This window comes from Nicotiana tomentosiformis, chromosome 7 (assembly GCF_000390325.3).
Source record: "Nicotiana tomentosiformis chromosome 7, ASM39032v3, whole genome shotgun sequence".
NCBI lineage: Eukaryota > Viridiplantae > Streptophyta > Magnoliopsida > Solanales > Solanaceae > Nicotiana > Nicotiana tomentosiformis.
Genome location: NC_090818.1, coordinates 43,833,213 through 43,852,857, shown reverse-complemented (window position 1 = coordinate 43,852,857; position 19,645 = coordinate 43,833,213). Strand labels below are relative to the sequence as shown.

General features: G+C 37.7%; 1 protein-coding gene and 1 non-coding gene across 2 annotated transcripts; one reads left to right on the top strand and one right to left on the bottom strand.

The window, feature by feature from the left end:
* Positions 1-857: 857 nt before the first annotated feature.
* LOC104105107 (probable 2' cyclic ADP-D-ribose synthase BdTIR) lies at positions 858-2,145 on the bottom strand. The gene is made up of 2 exons (XM_009613348.4): positions 1,379-2,145; positions 858-963 (listed from the first exon to the last, which is right to left on the bottom strand). Exons 1-2 carry the CDS (start codon positions 1,876-1,878, stop codon positions 858-860), a joined length of 606 nt encoding a protein of 201 aa, XP_009611643.1. The 5' UTR covers positions 1,879-2,145.
* A 3,673-nt stretch (positions 2,146-5,818) lies between these two features.
* TRNAH-GUG (transfer RNA histidin (anticodon GUG)) lies at positions 5,819-5,890 on the top strand. Its single transcript has one exon. It is a non-coding gene; the product is annotated as a tRNA-His (tRNA).
* The last annotated feature ends 13,755 nt before the right edge of the window (positions 5,891-19,645 follow it).

Genomic DNA, 19,645 nt, shown 5'->3' with positions numbered 1-19,645 from the left:
TGATTTATATCCACATAAAATATATGTGTCTCATTTTACACCACAAGTTCAAAAATCTTTTCTCTTTTCTTAAACTTCGTACCTAGTCAAATGGGTTCACATAAATTGAAACGGAGCGAGTACTATCTAAATAGCATAAAGGCCAAAAAAGAATAAAATAATGAATGATTCCCTTTGAATAAATTAAAAGTCATCTTAGAAGCCATCTCCCATTGTGTTTCCGTGATAATTAGGTTTGTCAATTTCGGTGGCTAGCCGCTAGAAATAGTTTTGGGATATAAAATGTATATTGTAATTTGTGCCTACCAATTGTCATTAATTTTTTTCGATGGCTAGAAGTGATAATAACTCTTCATTTAAGGGGGAAAATTCCAAAAATTATTTTGATAATGTAACCTAAAATGGCCTTTTCATTAGTCCACGCAATAGGGGAAAATAGAGAGTAGGAGGTTTTACAAATGCAGAAAAAAATAAAATCGTATCTTGAACTAATACAAGAAAGAGGAAAATGACATAAAGAAACAACGAAAACATTAAAGGAATTTTATTGGATGAACTTTATACTTGAACAAACTTGATAACAATAAATAAATTATCACAGAGTTAATTCAGCCTTCCTGTCACATAATGCCAACGGAAACTATACTACATATGCTGGACATGTTACACTAAAAATATCTCTGCTTGTTAATTATACTACAAAAAATAAGGGTGAGTAAATCATTAAAATCTGTTGCTAGAACACGAAATTGATTACTTATTCAATTTTTATTTTCTTACATTTTGGTGGACATGGTATGGTTATGGTATAGTCATATGATCTTTATTGTCATTGTATCACGAAATTAAGACATCGATCAGAAAACGATATGAGTAGCCTGATTTCTGGTTTGCTCGTCCTCAATCTCTATCAAGCTCTCAATGACAACATCAGCAGCTTTTGTCACCACATCCGACCAATTCCTACAAACAAGTTAAATGGTCCAAATGTAAGAGGGAGATGAAAAGAAATTAATTACTACGTACATACTCTCTATGAATCCAAGACACGCAAGATACATACTTAACTCTCCTTAAATGATTAATATATTTCGTAAAATAGTTTAAGATGCCACCTATATATACACCTTAGCATGGTTTAAAATTTAAGACTTTAAGTTATGTGGGTTCACAGTATTAACAATAATGCCACTTATCAGGTAATCGCTAGTAGTAGAATTCAAGATCATGATTTCTATGATAGCATTAGTTGGTAGCCTAGTAAAAATATAACTAACATGTAACTATAACATGCAAGTTATAATACATTAATAACGTAAAAATCTAGACACTAATATAAATTAAATTCAAAATATAATATGTCATTGCTATAACGTACCCTTTGTTAGAGTCGAAATCAAGTCCAACGGTTAGTTTAGCCTCTTCAAGAGCCAAATTAAATCTCACAATTTCTTCGGGTCGAAGTGGAAGATTTGCCTTATTCACAGCACGAAGCTCAGAAGGCTTAACATCACAAAATATGGGAATCACCTTTTTCTTTGATTCGACAAAGAGAGCCAATTCGTGAAGACAAAAGTAAGAATCACAATAACGTGGAGAAAACACAGCGATTCCAACTTTGCATTCTTTTATCGCACTGTCAATTTTTTCAAACAATTTATCACCTGGCTTCATGTTCTTGTTGTCTAAAAATGATCGAATCCTTAAACGTGTAAGATGATCATATAGCAATGAAGATATCGTTCTCTTTGTGTCATTTCCTCTGTGGTTAATGAAAACTTCACATGGTAATTGTGATCTAATCACTTTTTTGGTGATTTGGTTTCTGCTTATTTGAATTTCGCGTTGCAATAAGTTCCCAACTAGTGCACGCTGCATTTTTTTTCTTTCTTTGAACACTCTTCTGAATTTTGAAGTTAGCCCTAATTAAGGTTTTTTTTTTTGGCTCTTTTATTTATGTTTTGCTAAATTTGGGTTTCCTTCTGCTAGTTATATATGTTTCTGTATGTCGACAAAATGGGTTATTTTTCCTTCTTTTTTTTTTCTTTTGAAGGATGTAGTGTGAATATAGAATTTTGGAGTTTACCACTAGTAATAATATATTGTAGTTTTGAAAGAGAAAGGAGAATTCCTAGGGAAGGAATGTTGAACTTGAACTTGAACTTCACTTAGGGTCTTAGGGATATAACCGTGTGATTTGACAGGAGACAATAAAAGACAAAAGAAGACAAGGAAATTTTAAAAACTTTAAATTTTTTGACCTCGATCTTCTAAGTTCTTCGTTCTTGTCCTTACTAGTACTTGAAATTCAAGGAATTTCTTTGGACCTTCAAATACGTTTAATAGATTCTTGTCTCCTTTAGCGTGCAATTTAAACAATATGAAAAAATTAGAAGTTGATATACCACAAATTATTAACCTTACGAATTACCAAAAAGTTAATCCTAAATTTAGCAGAGAAGTCCGCGAAGTGAAGACACTAGAAGTAGCTACTATATATTCATTTTTATGTGAAAATTGGAGGTATTAATGAAAGATTAATTCCCACAGATACATTTGCGTATAACTCTGGAGTGAAGAGAGTAAGACTTTTTTCAGATACATGGCATTAATCATAACTTATTTTATAGAATGTTAAGTTGTACTCTTTAATCTCAATTTACCATATTAGGGTCAGAAGTTTTGCCTTTTGTATTAGGAAGAAAACAATATTGCAAAATCTGAAGTGTAATTTGGGTTTGGAATACAGACAACTTTTGAACAAGTCCTCCCAATTACACAAACTTCGGGAATCAAAATAGTAATTATCTGGATGATGTAACTTTGAAGTGTTGAAGTACTTGTGTTTTATATGATAAATATTTTTTGCTCATTTATCTTTTTATATTATGCTAAAATTATTATGAAGTATTATAGAAGTTTGAATGTATAGGGTGCAACAGATAAGATGTAAATATGAAATAATTAAATTATCAAAATTAATTATTTCTAGATAAATTGCAATTATAGAATTAATATAATAATATTTCAACAAATGTCTTTTTTTTCTTATATTGGGGTGAAAGTAGCCAATTTAGCTGAGCAATTATGGCGGTTGTAACCGCAAAAATACAAAAAATGAGATTAGCAATTTGATACAATTCCGACGGTTTTTAACTGCCACAACAAATAAAATAAAGGCCGCATTAACCAATACCATATTATGGCAGTTTTCTATGCACAAATCGCTATTCTGGAAAACCGCCGTAATATGTTTGTAGGCAGACGGGATCGCAACTTTTTTTCAAGATGTCATTAGTGCATATTATGGCTGTTAGAAGCCGTTGCTATACGAAAAAATAACCGATAGAAATACCCTATTTTTTTAGTGTAAAAAGAACAATTTACGTTAATTTTGTGTTTTGAATAGATTGAAATACAAATATTATGACAAATGAAATTGCAAGTATTCGTTGAAATAGTTTTTAAGTACTGCGAGCTTATATTTTATTATTTAAAAAGTATGTGATCTATTGTTAATCATAATGCATTTTTGGGATAAGAGGATTAGTTGAATTTATTCAAGTTTTAATCGGCGAGTAATTGATGAGATGACTAATGGGATTGGAGTTATTACTTTCGTTGCAGGAGAAGGTATCAAATATGTAAGAGGCACGTATCAAATATGTAAGGGACGGACACATCTTTTCTTATTTTTTAGTCTTTTTATTAGTTTATTACTTGCTCTTTTCAATTTTTTGATTTAAATATCTTTCTTTTTTTAATTTAAATTCACAATTACAAATATAGCCTATAAGGTGAAAGTGATATTTATCCTTTATTTTGTCTTTCCCTTCACTGAAATTTCTTCCGTTTCATCGATTTTGTCGGGATTCTATCTTACTTGTTATTTGTGGAAAACAATGTTTACTAAAAGCAACCTTGAGACTCGACCCTTGTGATTAAACCTGAACGCCCATGGGGTTAATCCTCTATTTTTTTTTTTCTTTTTTTTCTTTTTTAGTTTTGATATGTTTTAGATGGCACTAATAATGTTGTTGTTAACTTAAATATCTAATTATAGATGGAGCAGATTAACTCATAGATATGGAATTCGCATCCATGTTTTAACAACTACCTAGCAGAATTAGTTTTACCAAAATCTTGTTCTTCTGAAACCTAAACAAAAATCAAGAAAATAATATATTAACCTTAAATCAATTTTCTTGTGATTAAATGCCTTAAACAAATTTCTTTGTATTGTTAGCGTTCAAACTAAGAGAAAACTTCATCAAATATATACCGAGAACTAATAGAGCAAACTTCATTTATGGCTGTTCGGCACTAAATTAACACAATCACTAGCCTATTAAATTTGATTGCAAGTTATAGCCAAAAATTTATTACATTGGCTACACACAAAAAAATACGTTGACCCATTTGATCAACTCTTCAAGTTGCAAAGTAGAGTTTTAAATCTATTCTGATCTACTACTCTTCATTATTTCTCCACCATAAATTATTAAATTTTTAAAAATAAATAAATTTTCTTATTTAACTCCATTTAATTTGCATGATTTAGTAGACAACTGAAAGCTATTTCAAAGTCGATATCACTTCTTTTTTAATAACTTAAGAAATGGAGAAATGAAATGAAAATTTCATATAACTAAAACCAAAAGTACCAACATTAGTGAAATGAGCATGTTTTAATTTCTCTCTTTCTCTCTCTTTCTCTCTCTCTCTCCCACTTCTTTTTTCTTTTAAAGGTTTGGTCTTTATATTCTTCTAATCTGAATAAGTGTCATATTTTGCTTTTTAAGGTCAAGTTAGATAATTTTGAATCAGTTTCCTGCTTTATGGATAAAAATTAAAAGGTGTAAAATACCCTTTAAATATTCGTCAGAGACACACCCAATTTTTCATATTACGAATAATGAGTTCCTTAAATTTACTAACACTTACAATTAGCAGAAAAAAATTATGCTTGTTTAATAGAAACTAAAAAATAGCAACAAATTTAAATTAAAAAAAAAACTAATTAGAGTAACATGAGTCTTGTGAGTTGTGATTCAATAGAATTACTTTAATCTTTTTGTGAGGCGGACCTATTATTTTTATTCACTACCGTTCTTTGATTTTTGTTTTAATAGAAATGTCAGCAGCTTCTTAATTATAAATTTTTATACAAAATAGTCTATACACGTTGGATAGATAAGGTTGAGGTAAATGAATAATATATATACACTTTTATATATCATACAACAATCTATACATGTTGGATAGATTAAAGTGTTTGGGATATAAAATAGACTGTCACTATACAAACTGGACCGTCACTATAAAAAATATATACAAAATATACTGTCACTATACAAAAAATATACAATAGACTGTCACTATACAAAATATATACAATAGACCGTCACTATAAAAAATATATACAAAATAGACTGTCATTATACAAAATATATACAAAATAGACTATCACTATACAAAATAGACTGTCGCTATACAATTTATATACAAAATAGATCGTTACTATACAATTTATATATAATACACTGTCACTATACAAAATATATACAAAATAAATATTTCGAGCTATTAAATATAATATATTTGAGCCGAAGAGATATTTTTGTCAATGAAAAAAAATATGGGCTATTAAAATTTTAAAGGGTTAGGGTCATTTTCTCGAACTAATTTGTCCAAGATAGTGTTGGCAGCTCAAGGGGAAAGAATCGAGTGAGTGAGGAATGACAAAACGAAAGAATTGAAAGATCGCTTTTTTAATAGATGTAATAATATAATCACTTGTTGAAAGAATGAATATCAGGTGGCTGTAGTTTAGTGGTGAGAATTCCATGTTGTGGCCGTGGAGACCTGGGCTCGAATCCCAGCAGCCACATTAAACACGTCTTTTGTGCTTTCTTTTTACCGCTCTTACTAGGAGTACGTCTCTAAACTAAGGACAAAATAAGAAGAATTCCAGTCTGAGCCTAACATAATATTTACCCACATTAAACCATACACACCATCTTTAAAAGGATAACTTAATCAATAAAATGTCACAATTCGAATTCCAATCATCTTCTAGCTCCAAAATGCAAAACACAGTATTATGATTTCTAATCTCAAAGCTCTTCTAAGAGCCATACTATTCTTGACTTAAATCTTCTCAACTTCTTCTTAAGTAAATACTATATAAAAAAGAAAAAAAAATAGAAGAAAATATATAAAAACTAATTCAGCTTCTGCTATTCCCTTTTTTTTTTTAATTGTTTACTGCAGTGTAGAATTTGTACAGCTGAGTTTTCAGATTCAACCAATCTAGAGAGGAAACTTGAAATGGTCTACCCTAACATCTGGAACCTGCTTTTGAAATTGTCCAAGTAGTTGATTTTGTCAGAATGTATTATATAGGCTAGGAGACTCTCAATTCCTTTTTTCTTTCTTTTTAATTCCCTCAAATATGAGATATCAACTACATTTGACTTGCTATTTGCTAACTTCCCTACATATAGTTTAGAATGATTTCGTGCCCTCGTCCCCGAAAAAGAAAAAAAGTATGGCTCCTTTATTTGAAATTTTTATCTCTAGTTGAAAATAAAATATAAGATATCAATTACTCGACTTGCTATTTGGTAAATTCCCAATTATATAAGAGTAGAGTGTTGTTGAATTGTCTATCTCTAGTTGAACTGATACAATCTAAAGTTGTACTTTTATCTTAACAATCATCATATATGAGCTCGTGCCTCATTTTCTGGTAGAATAATAGTACCAAATCGCTTTTTAATCTATTGACACTCTATATATTAATTAGTAGTAGGGCGATGATGTGAACTGGTAAACTAACATCCAAATTATTTTTATGAAAAATATATTTCGCAACTGAAAATAATTTGTGGCAGTTAGTATCCCATTTATCCAACTTACTTGATGGAGTTAAATTATCTATTTTGACTTGTGTATTATATCAATAATGGTAGATTAGGAATATCAAACTAAATGTTGGTTGATTTTTTTTTTCTGATAGAAAAATACTTTATCAAGGATTAAAAGTTACATAATTTAATAAGTTTAACTTTTATATTCATAATGTAATGACCCAACGGGTCATTTTAACTTTTAGAAACCCGTCCCCTAAAATAAAACTCCCCGAATATGCTTTTATTAATTTATGACTCGCGGGGATGATTGGTTCGGAATTTGAAAGTGTGTGGGTTGAAATCGGAACACTTGGTTCCTTAAGTTAGCTCTAAATGGACAAGTTTGACTTCGGTCAACATTTTGAGAAAACGATTCCGGAATCGGGATTTGACGGTTCCAATAGGTTCGTATGATGATTTTGGACTTGGGCATATGTCCGAATCGGATTTTTGATAACCCGGGAGCGTTTTGACGCTTAATAGTAAAAATTTAACTATTTGAAGGTTTAAAATTCTTTAAATTTGGTTTGGGGTAGGTTTTTAAGTAATTAAAGTCCGTTTGAAATTTCGAGTTTGAAAATAGTTCTGTATAGTGATTTAAGACTTGCACGCAAATTTTCATATTATTCCGAGTAGTTTAAGTATATTTCGACGCATTGGAAGTAATTTGAAGAACTTGAAATTCTTAAGTTTGAATCAATTTGGTTTAGTGTATGATTCTTAGATTTGATGTTGTTTTACGCGTTCCGTGTATTCGAGCGAGTCCGTTTTGTGATTTCAAGCTTGTAGGTATGTTCGGGCGGGGCCCCGGGGGCCCCGAGTGTTAATCGGACGAGGCTCAGATCAATTTTAAAAATTTTGAAGAAGAGCTGAAGCCTTCTGCTTCTAGTACGTTCGCACCTGCGCTTGGGCAGTCGCAGGTGCGACTCTCGCAGATGCGAGGTTTATGCGCAGAAGCGAAAAAGGAAGGGAGGCCTTCCATTGCAGGTGCGGAATCTCGGGCGCACCTGCGAATGCGCAGGTGGGAGAAAAATAGCGCAGATGCGGAAGCTGGGCAGTCAAGCTAAGTTCGCACCTGCGAGGAATTTCCGCAGATGCGAAAGCCGCATGTGCGGTAGTCTTCCGCAGGTGCGAAAATGACTGTTGGGTAGAATGTGTTAAAAATCAGAGCTTAGTCATTTTGAGCCCATTTTCTTCCATTCTTGGGCGATTTTGGAGGTTTTTGAGAGGAGATTTCAACTAACAACTTGGAGGTAAGTTAATACCACGCCCCTTGAATTGAATACATAGATTATAGGTAGATTATAACTAGTAAATCTTAGAAATCAAGGGTTTAGGTGAAAACCCTAAATTTTTATAAAAATGAGATTTTAACCACGAAAATAGTTATGGAATTGGATAGAAATTATATATAATGGATAAAGTTTTCATCCGAAAATTTCTGGAATCTGGGCACGTGGGCCCGGGGTGAGTTTTAGAAAATTTACCTTTTTGGATAGGGTAATTTATTTAATAGATGAATTTCGAATTATTGAGCATATATTAATTATTTTATATAACTTTTGAATAGTTTCGGACTTTTCGGCATCGAATCGAGAATTTTACGCGACGCGATAATCGGAAAGTGGACTTTGAGATGAGGTAAGTCTCTTGTCTAATCTTGTGAGAGGGAAATTACCCCATATGAACTAAATTGAATAATTATTGCTAATTGCGGGGGCTACATACGCACGAGGTGACGAGAGTCCGTGCGTAGCTACTATTAATGCTAAAGTCCGGGTAGTTTAGGACTCAAAGCATGAATTACTTGTATAAATTGTATCCTTTATTTAATTAATATTAAATTAATATATATAAATATATTGTGAATTGTTAGATAAAGATATTAAAGGATGAAAATCTCATATGATTGATTTTCTGTTTAAATTAATTAATTGTTAAAAAAAATTGTTCTTCATCCCGAATTTATCTTATAATAAATATACTCTCCTTCCAGATGTACATAAGAAAATGTCCTTCTTTCTTGTGGAGCGGGCCGAACGCCTCGGCAGGATAGATGCATCTATGGATTGTGCCGTACGTCCCTCGGCAATGTACATGACACTCTGGATCGGGTCGTACGTCCTCGGCAGAAATCGTACTTAATAATAATAATTATACGATACTTTAATAGTTATTTCAACTTATGAAGCTAATTGATAAATTTGAGAATCCTTGAAATTTAATGAATTATTATTCCTGCTTGTTAAGGAATTAATTGTTATTCCTGTGAATGAGATTTATTGATAAATTGAAAATTATTTGAATAGAAGGAATTTAATTAATATATTGAGAATTGTTGCATTTGAAGGAATTTGATTATTTCTGCTGGTTAAATAAATTATTGTAAATTATGTGAATCATGCTGATTTAGATATCCTAGTTATATTTCAATTATTATTATTGACCTATTGTGAGTGTCAAAGTTGGTCATCTCGTCTCTACCACTTCAAGATTAGGCTTGATACTTACTGGGTACACGTTGTTTACGTACTCATACTACACTTGCTGTACTTTTTGTGCAGGACCTGAGGCAAGTACTAGTGGAGGACCTATCGTCTTACACCCACATTATCCAGCGGCATAGTGGTGAGCTGCCTTTCTGAGCCGTTCTGCAGCTATTAGTGTCTCTCCTTGTAATTTTCATTCTGTCTATTTTTACTTCAGACAATATTTGAGGTTTTGTATAATCTACTAGATGCTCATACACTTGTGACACCAGGTCTGGACACACACATTGGTATAATTTGGTATTTTATTATTTTTTCTTGGTTTTAAATTTTGTGAACATATGCTTAATTTATTAAGTTGGCTTGCCTAGCTGTAGTGTTGGGCGCCATCTTGACCTATAGGTGAAATTGCGTCATGACAACATGGTATCAGAGCACTAGGTTCACATAGGTCTCACAAGTTATGAGCAGGCCTAATAGAGTCTTGCGGATCGGTATGGAGACGTCTGTACTTTTCTTCGAGAGGCTATAGGGTGTTAGGAAATTACCTTTCTTCATATTCCATCGTGCAATTGATGTAGTTCTAAATATCCTTCTCTTATTCTCTCTTACATGGTGAGAACGCGCTCGAATGAGGTTCCAGGCCAGGGAAGAGCTACTCCCCCCAGTTGCTAGAGGCCGAGGCAGAGGCCGAAGGAGGGCTCCAGCCCGTGGTAGAGGGCGAGGACGTCCCAGGACTGTTCCAGTTATGCCGCCAGTGGGTCCAACAGAGAACCCCATTGTTGAGGAACAGGATGAGGTGCCTGTGGCAGAGCCAGCTCCGATGGATTTCATATCTGCACCGTTATTTCAGGATGTCATGCGTCGGATGCTGCGGTTCATGGACAATATGACTCAGGACGGTTTATTTCCGGCAGACCCAGCCACATCTCAGGTGGGCGGGGGAGCACAGACCCCTACCGCGCAGGCTCATGGACAGGCAGCTACTGTATATCAGACCCAGGGTGCACTACCCGTTGGTGAGCTCAGCCAGTGGCAGCAGCTACACCTGATCCCAGGCAAGTTGTAGCCGCCGATCCTCAAAAACTATTGGACCGATAGACTAGACTACATCCTCTTGTCTTCGGGGGTGAGCGACATGAGGATCCACAGGACTTCATTGATCGATGCAGGGACAGACTGCAACATGAGTATATTGGAATCTCATGGGGTTGACTTCGCTACTTTTCAACTAGAGGGCAGGGTCCGTAGATAGTGGCAGTCTTATGTTCTTGGCAGACCAGTAGATTCTTCTCCCATGACTTGGGACAGGTTCACCCGTATCTTCCTGGACAGGTATATTCCACCCTCCCAGAGGGAAGAGTTGCGGTTTCAGTTTGAGCAGCTCCAGCAAGGTCAGATGTCAGTGACCGATTATGAGGCGAGGTTTTCTTAATTATCTCGCCATGTACTTATGATACTCCCTACTGAGGCGGAGATAGTGCGAAGGTTTGTAGCCAGTTTACATACTGGCATTCAGGCCACTATGGCTCGAGAGGTTGAGATGGGTACTTCTTATGAGCTAGTTATGGAGATAGCCCGGAGGATTGAGGGTGTGCGCCAGCGGAGTCGAGAGAAGATTATGAGAGATAAGCGGTTCAGGTACTCTGGAGAGTTCATAGACGCTCCGTCTGGGGGCAGAGGTCAGTTCCTGAGGGGGCAGTCCAGCGGACCCCCATTTCCAGCACCACCACCTCCTCGGGGTACTCCAGTGCGACCTTATCTCAGTGCTATATCAGAGAGTTCTTATCGCCCACCAGCTATTCAGGGTCTTCCTAATGGGTATTCAGGTCCCCAGGGCTAGACTCTTAGTTAGCAGCCCATCGCACCGAAGAGTTGTTACGAGTATGGGGATCCCAGTCACATGCAAAGGTTTTGCCCCAGGCTTCGGGGTAGACCAGTACAGCAGGGTCAACAGCCTATGCTTACTGGACCAGTTGCTCCACCAGTAATCCGACTACCAAGAGGTGGAGGACAGGTGGGTAGGGGCCGTCCTAGAGGTGGAGGTCAGTCAGGCGGAGGCCAGCCAGTTGGCGCTCCAGCTCGGTTCTATGCTTTTCCGGCTAGACCAGATGCAAAGGCCTCAAATGCTGTGATTACAGGTATTATTTCTGCTTGCGGCAAAACTGCCTCAGTATTATTTGATCCAGGATCCACGTATTCATATGTGTCATCTCTATGTGCTCCATTCCTGGGTGTTTCTCGTGAGTCCTTTAGTACTCCTGTTTATGTGTCCACTCATGTAGGCGATTCTATTATTGTGAACCGGATCTACCGGTCTTGTGTTATTATATTCTGTGGTTATGAAACTAGAGCAGATCTCTTATTGCTCGAGATGACCGATTTTGAAATTATTCTGGGTATGGACTGGTTATCTCCATATCATGCTATTCTAGATTGTCATGCCAAAACTGTTACCTTGGCTATTCTATCTTTGCCTAGGCTGGAGTGGAAGGGTTTGTCGGTTAGTTCATTTAATTGGATTATTTCCTTTATAAAGGCTCAACACATGGTTGAGAAGGGTTGTTTGGTTTATCTAGCCTATGTTTGGGATACTACTGCAGAGACTCTGGCTATTGATTCAGTGCCAGTAGTTTGGGAGTTCTCCGATGTATTTCTTTCAGATCTTCCAGGTATGCCACCTGATTGTGATATTGATTTTTGTATTGACTTGGCTCCAGATACTCAGCCTATATCTATTCCACCGTATCGCATGGCTTCGAAAGAATTGAAAGAGTTGAAAGAACAGCTTGAAGAGTTACTAGCCAAATGGTTCGTTAGACCGAGTGTATCGTCTTGGGGTGCACCAGTATTATTTGTGAAGAAGAAAGATGGCACAATGCGAATGTGTATTGACTATCGCCAATTGAACAAAATTACTATTAAGAACAAGTACCCGTTGTCGCGTATTGATGACCTATTTGACCAGTTGCAGGGTGCTAGGGTGTTCTCTAAGATCGGCTTGAGGTCAGGGTATCATCAGTTGAAGATTCGAGATTCGGATGTTCCGAAAACTGCTTTCCGTACTAGATATGGTCATTATGAGTTTCTGATAATGTCTTTCAGTTTAACTAATGCCCTGACAGCGTTTATGGATCTGATGAACAGGGTATTCAGGCCATATATTGATTTGTTTGTCATTATTTTCATTGATGACATTTTGATCTACTCACGCAGTAAGGAGGAACATGAGCAGCATATGAGAGTAGTGCTTCAGACATTGCGGGAACAAAAGCTATATGCTAAGTTCTCTAAATGTGAGTTTTGGCTAGAGTCTATAGCATTTTTGGGACATATTGTATCGGGCAAAGGTATAAAAGTTGATCCCAAAAAGATTGAGGCAGTTCAGAAATGGCATCTACCCACTTCGGCGACTGAGATAAGGAGTTTTCTGGGTTTAGCAGGTTATTATCGTCGGTTTGTGGAAGGTTTTTCATCTATTGCAACACCTTTGACTAAATTAACCCAGAAGGGTGTTCCGTTCCGATGGTCCGATGATTGTGAGTCAAGCTTTCAGAAGCTCAAGACAACATTGACTACAACACTAGTGTTAGTGTTACCTTCCAGTTCGGGAATGTATACAGTGTATTACGACGCTTCACGCATTGGTTTGGGTTGTGTATTATTGCAGGAAGGGGCGAATTATTGCATATGCTTCACGTCAGTTGAAGCCCCACGAGCAGAATTATCCGGTACATGATTTGGAGTTAGCTGCGATTATTCACGCCCTTAAGATTTGGAAGCATTGTCTTTATGGGATGTCTTGTGAAGTTTATACTGATCATCGAAGTTTGCAGCATTTGTTCAAGCAGAGGGACCTAAAATTGAGGCAGCGCAGATGGCTGGAATTACTAAAAGATTATGATATTACTATCCTATATCATCCAGGTAAAGCAAATATAGTTGCAGATGCCTTGAGTAGAAAGGCAAAGAGTATGGGTAGTTTGGCTTTTATTTCAGCAGAAAAGAGGCCATTAGCTTTGGATATCCAGTCCTTGGCCAACAGACTTGTGCGGCTAGATATTTCAAAGCCCAGCCAAGTTCTTGCATGTATTGTAGCTCAGTCTTCACTATTTGAGAAGATCAAGGCTCGCCAGTATGATGACCCACACTTAATGGTTCTTGGAGAAACGATACTACGAGGTGGTGCCAAGGAAGTTACTATTGGTGTGGATGGTGTTCTGCGACTCCAAGATCGTCTGTGTGTTCCTAATATGGATGAACTGAGGAAAAAGATCCTGTAGGAGGCACACAGTTCCCGGTATTCTATTCATCCAAGTGCTACGAAGATGTATCGTGACTTGAGGCAGCATTATTGGTGGCGATGAATGAAAAAGGACATAGTTGAGTATGTAGTTAGGTGTCTAAATTGCCAGCAAGTTAAATATGAGCACCAGAGGCCAGGTAGCCTACTTCAGCAGATGACCATACTAGAGCGAAAATGGGAACGAATTACTATGGACTTTGTAGTTGGGTTGCCGCAGACCTTGAGAAAATTTGATGCAGTTTGGGTGATTGTTGACAGGTTGACCAAGTCGGCACATTTTATTCCTGTTGTGACTACGTATACTTCAGAGAGATTGGCCCAGATTTATATTCAGGAGATAGTTCGGTTGTACGGTGTGCCAATTTCCATCATATCAGATAGAAGCCCTCAGTTTACTTCATATTTCTGGAAAGCAGTACAGAGTGAATTAGGGACCCGTGTTGAGCTCAGCACAACCTTTCATCCACAGACCGACGGTCAGTCAGAGCGAACTGTTCAGATTTTGGAGGATATGCTCAGGGCATATGTGATTGACTTTGGAGGGCAGTTGGATCGTTTCCTGCCTTTGGCCGAGTTTGCTTATAATAATAGTTACCAATCCAACATCGAGATGGCTCCATTTGAGGCTTTATATGGCGGTCGATGCCGTTCACCTATTGGATGGTTTGAGCCCAGTGAGGCTAATTTATATGGTACTGATTTGGTAAAGGATGCCTTTGGAAAAGGTAAAGTTGATTCAGGAGCGACTTCGTACAGCACAGTCCAGACAGAAGAGTTACACGGATCAGAAAGCGCGTGATTTATCATTTATGGTAGGTGAAAAGGTTCTCTTGAAGGTTTCGCCGATGAAGGGAATTATGAGATTTGGGAAGAAGGGCAAGTTGAGCCCAAGTTTTATAGGCCCATTTGAGGTGTTGAGACGAGTTGGGGAGGTTGATTATGATCTTTCATTGCCTCCCAGTCTATCGGGAGTTCATCCAGTTTTTCATGTATCTATACTCCGGAAGTGTAACGATCCGGTCGGTCGTTTTGAGAGTAATAGCCCTGATCCCCTATTAACTGCTTTCCCCAAATCCTTTTCTGCTATTGTGACTTGCCGGGATAATTGGTTTTGAGTTTCGGAGTGTTTTGGGACACTTAGTCCCTAAATGAGAGCTTAAGTCTTAGGATTTAGACCGTAGTCAGAACTATGTGAAGATGACTCCGGAATGGAATTCCGTCGGTTCCTTTAGCCCCGTTAGGTGATTTTGGGTTTAGGAGCGTGTCCGGATTATGTTTTGGAGGTTCGCAGCTCATTTAGGCTTGAAATGGCGAAAGTCGAATTTTTGGAGTTTTGGGCCGGTAGTGGAATTTTTGATATCGGGGTCGTTTTCCGATTCCGGAAGTTGGAGTAGGTCCTTAATGTTGATTATAACTTGTGAGCAAAATTTGAGGTCAATTGGATGTGATTTGATAGGTTTCGACATCGATTGTAGAATTTTGAAGTTTCAAGTTCTTTAAGTTTGAATTGGAGGGTGATTTGTGATTTTAGCATTGTTTGATGGGATTTGAGAGCTCGACTAAGTTCGTATGGTGTTTTAGGATTGGTTGGTATGTTTGGTCGAGGTCCCGGGGGCCTCGGGTGTATTTCGGATGCTTAACGGGTGAAAACTTGGACTTAGAGGAATTTCTGAACTTTGCTGGTTCTGGTGTTTTCGCACCTGCGGAAAAGAGACCGCAGGTACGCGAGCCGCACATGTGGAGATGGAAGCGCAGATGCGATAAATAGAGAGTTAGCCTGGGGTCGCAGGTGCGAGGAAGTTTCCGTATATGCGATGCCCGCAAATGTGCAAGGATGTTCGCACATGCGCAAGATGCGCAGAAGCGGAAGGGGCTCCGCAGGCACGAGGGTGCAGATGTGGCCCTTTCGTCGCAGGTGAGAAGGCAGAGGGGGTAAGTAAGTTGCGCAGATGTGCACGTTTTCCACACAAGCGTACCCGCATGTGCGAGCCCAGGTTCCGCAGGTGTGGAAATACCTGGGCAGTGATTAAAACCGAAGGGCTTTGTGATTTTTATCATTTTTAGCTTTGCAAACTCGGGTTGGGGCGATTTTTGAGAGCATTTTCGAGACATTTCTTGAGGTAAGTTCCTTGTGCTTATTTTTGGTCAATAATCTTGCCTTGCCATGTATTTTCCCACCTAGTTAATATGTATTTAAGGTGGAAATTGGAAGTTGGAGACTAGGGATTTGGGAGTTTGAATTGTGGATTGGAGGACCATTTGGTGTCGGATTTTAGTAAATTTGATATGGTTAGACTCGTGAGTGAATGAGCTTTTTAGTTTCGTGAATTTCGTCGGGTTTCGAGACGTAGGCCCCGGGGGTCGGGTTTGAGCCAATTTCGGATTTTGGCCTAATTATGTAGTTTTTCTTGTGGGATTCATTCCATTAGTGCGTATTGATGGTATTATACTGTTTTGAATAGATTCAGACCATTTGGAGTCGGATACTCGTGGAAAGAATGTGATATCAGGTTGATTTGAGCGGTTTGAGGTAAGTGGCTTGCCTAACCTTGTGTTGGGGACTTTCCCCTTAAGATATCTTGATATTATTTGGTGTGTGGGCGCCGTGTACGTGAGGTGATGAGTACGTACACGGGCTATTATTGCAAAAATCATGTTTAACCTTTTTAAATCATAAATTGCTTCTCTTATTAATTGTACTAATATGTTTAATTATGTAGTTTAGACTAGAAAATCATGCTTACGTGTTTTAACTGCCTAATTGACATTCTGTACATCATGCTCAGTTAAGTCCTTATTTGCCTTATCTGTGTCCAGTATAAACTGTATAACTCGATGTCATACCTGTCATTTCATCTTGCGTTGCATATTTAAATTGGGACTACGGACGTATTCCGGGAGATCCCCCTGTACTGTATATTTACTTTGGGACTACGGACGTATTCCGGGAGATCCCCCTGTACTGCATATTTACTTTGGGACTACGGACGTATTCCGGGAGATCCCCCAGTACTGCATATTTACTTTGGGACTACGGACGTATTCCGGGAGATCCCCCCTGTATTGCATATTCATTTGAAACTACGGGACGGTATCCCGAGAGATTTCCCACTATGTTTACCTTGTTTTGAGCCGAGGGCTCCCTTAACTGTTAAATTTTTGAGAATTTCTTTAACTGTGTTGCCGTAAATTCTACTTATATCTTTTACTATTTAATTTATTATATTTACTCTGGTAGGGCCTTGACCTGACCTCGTCACTACTCGACCGAGGTTAGGCTTGGCACTTATTGGATACCATTGTGGTGTACTCATGCCCTTCCCTGCACATGTTTTCGTGTGCAGATCCAGGTGTGAGCTATCAGCCTCGGGGTTAGTACGTGCTGCTGATTCTAGGAGACTTCAAGGTACCTCTGCTTGCGTCCGCAGATCTTCGGAGTCCCCTTCTACTCCCTCGTCTAGAGATTTTCCTTATTATCTTCAGACTTTTGTATAAAGCTACATAGATTATAGCAGCTTGTGACTTAGTGATATTCCGGGTCTTGGAAAATTATTTTGTATATGCCGAGTGGTACTACTCTTGGCTATTTATAATATGATGTTTATCCTTAAAATGTTGCGTTTCCGTTATATTTTTTGCAATAGTAGGCTTACCTAGTCGTAAAGACTAGGTGCCATCACGACACCTTACGGATGGTTAATTTGGGGTCGTGACAGGAAGTATCATGCTGACCTATCACATGTGTTGGACTTCAGCACAGCTCAACTAGATAAGAGTTTGGGGTTATGAAGAAGAGCCATTTGCCATTGTTGATAAACAAGATCGTCAGTTGAGGTCCAAGAGGATTTCTGTAGTAAAGGTCCAGTGGAGGGGCCAACCAGTCGAGGAAGCAACTTGGAAGGCCGAGGAGGACATGCGAAGCAAATATCCACACTTATTTAGCACTCCAGGTATTATTCTAAACCCATTCGAGGATGAACGTTTGTTTAAGAGGTGGAGAATGTAATGACCCAACGGGTCATTTTAACTTTTAGAAACCCGTCCCCTAAAATAAAACTCCCTGAACATGCTTTTATTAATTTATGACTCGCGGGGATGGTTGGTTCGGGATTTGAAAGTGTGTGGGTTGAAATCGGAACACTTGGTTCCTTAAGTTAGCTCTAAATGGACAAGTTTGACTTCGGTCAATATTTTGAGAAAATGACCCTGGAATCAGGATTTGACGGTTCCAATAGGTTCGTATGATGAGTTTGGACTTGGGCGTATGTCCGAATCTGGGTTATGATAACCCGGGAGCATTTTGACGCTTAATAGTAAAAATTCAACTATTTAAAGGTTTAAAATTGTTTAAATTTGGTTTGGGGTATGTTTTTGAGTAATTGAAGTCCGTTTGGAATTCTGAGTTTGAAAATAGTTCCGTATAGTGATTTAAGACTTGCACGCAAATTTTAGTGTCATTCCGAGTAGTTTAAGTATATTTCGGTGCATTGGAAGTAATTTGAAGAACTTGAAATTCTTAAGTTTGAATCAATTTGGTTTAGGGTATGATTCTTAGATTTGATGTTGTTTTACGCATTCCATGCATTCGAGCGAGTCTGTTTTGTGATTTCAAACTTGTTGGAATGTTCGAGCGGGGCCCCGGGGGCCCCGAGTGTTAACCGGACGAGGCTCGGATCAATTTTGAAAATTTTGAAGAAGAGCTGAAGCCTTCTGCTTTTGGTACGTTCGCACCTACGCTTGGGCAGTCACAGGTGTGACTCTCGTAGATGCGAGGTTTATGCGCATAAGCGAAAAGGGAAGGGAGGTCTGCCATCGCAGGTACGGAATCTCGGGCGCACTTGCGAACGTGCAGGTGCGAGAAAAATAGCACAGATGCGGAAGCTGGGCAGTCAAGCTAAGCTCGCACCTGCGAGGAATTTCCGCAGGTGCGAAAGCTGCATGTGCGGTAGTTTTCCGCAGGTGCGAAAATGACTGTTGGGCAGAATATATTAAAAATCGGGGCTCAGTCATTTTGAGCCCATTTTCTACCATTCTTGGGCAATTTTGGAGCTTTTTGAGAGGAGATTTCAACTAACAAGTTGGAGGTAAGTTAAGTCCACACCCCTTGAGTTAAATACATAGATTATAGATAGATTATATGTCACGACCCAATTTCACCTATAGGTCGTGATGACGCCCAACACTACAGTTAGGCAAGCCAACTAATAAGTCAAACGTACATTGGTTAAACTTTTATTCCAAGAAAATAATAAAATACCAACTTCTACCAATGTGTGTGTGCCAAGACCCGGTGTCACAAGTGCATGAGCATCTAGTAGATTATACAAAACTCCAAATACTGTCTAAAATGAAATAGACAGAATATAAATATAAGAAGAGACACTGGTAGCTGCAGAACGGCTCAGATAGGCAGCTCACCACTATGCCTCGGGATGACGTGGGTATGTGATGATAGGTCCTCCACTAGTACCTGTCTTAGATCCTGCACAAAAAGTGCAGCAAGTGTAGTATGAGTACGTAAACAACGTGTACCCAGTAAGTATCAAGCCTAATCTCGAAGTGGTAGAGACGAGATGGCCGACTTTGACACTCACTATGGATCAATAATAATAACTGAAATAAAACTAGGATATTTAAATCAGCATGATTTACAATAATTTATTTAATCAGCAGAAATAATCAAATTCCTTCAAATGTAATAATTCTCAATATATTAATTAAATTCCTTCAATTCAAATAATTTCCAATTTATCAATTAAACCTCATTTACAGGAGTAACAATTAATTCCTTAACAAGCAAGAATAATAATTCATTAAATTTCAAAGATTTTTCAATTTATTAATTAGCTTCACAAGCTGAAATAAATTATTAAAGTATCGTGTAATTATTATTATTAAGCACGATTTCTGCCGAGGACGTACAACCCGATCCAGAG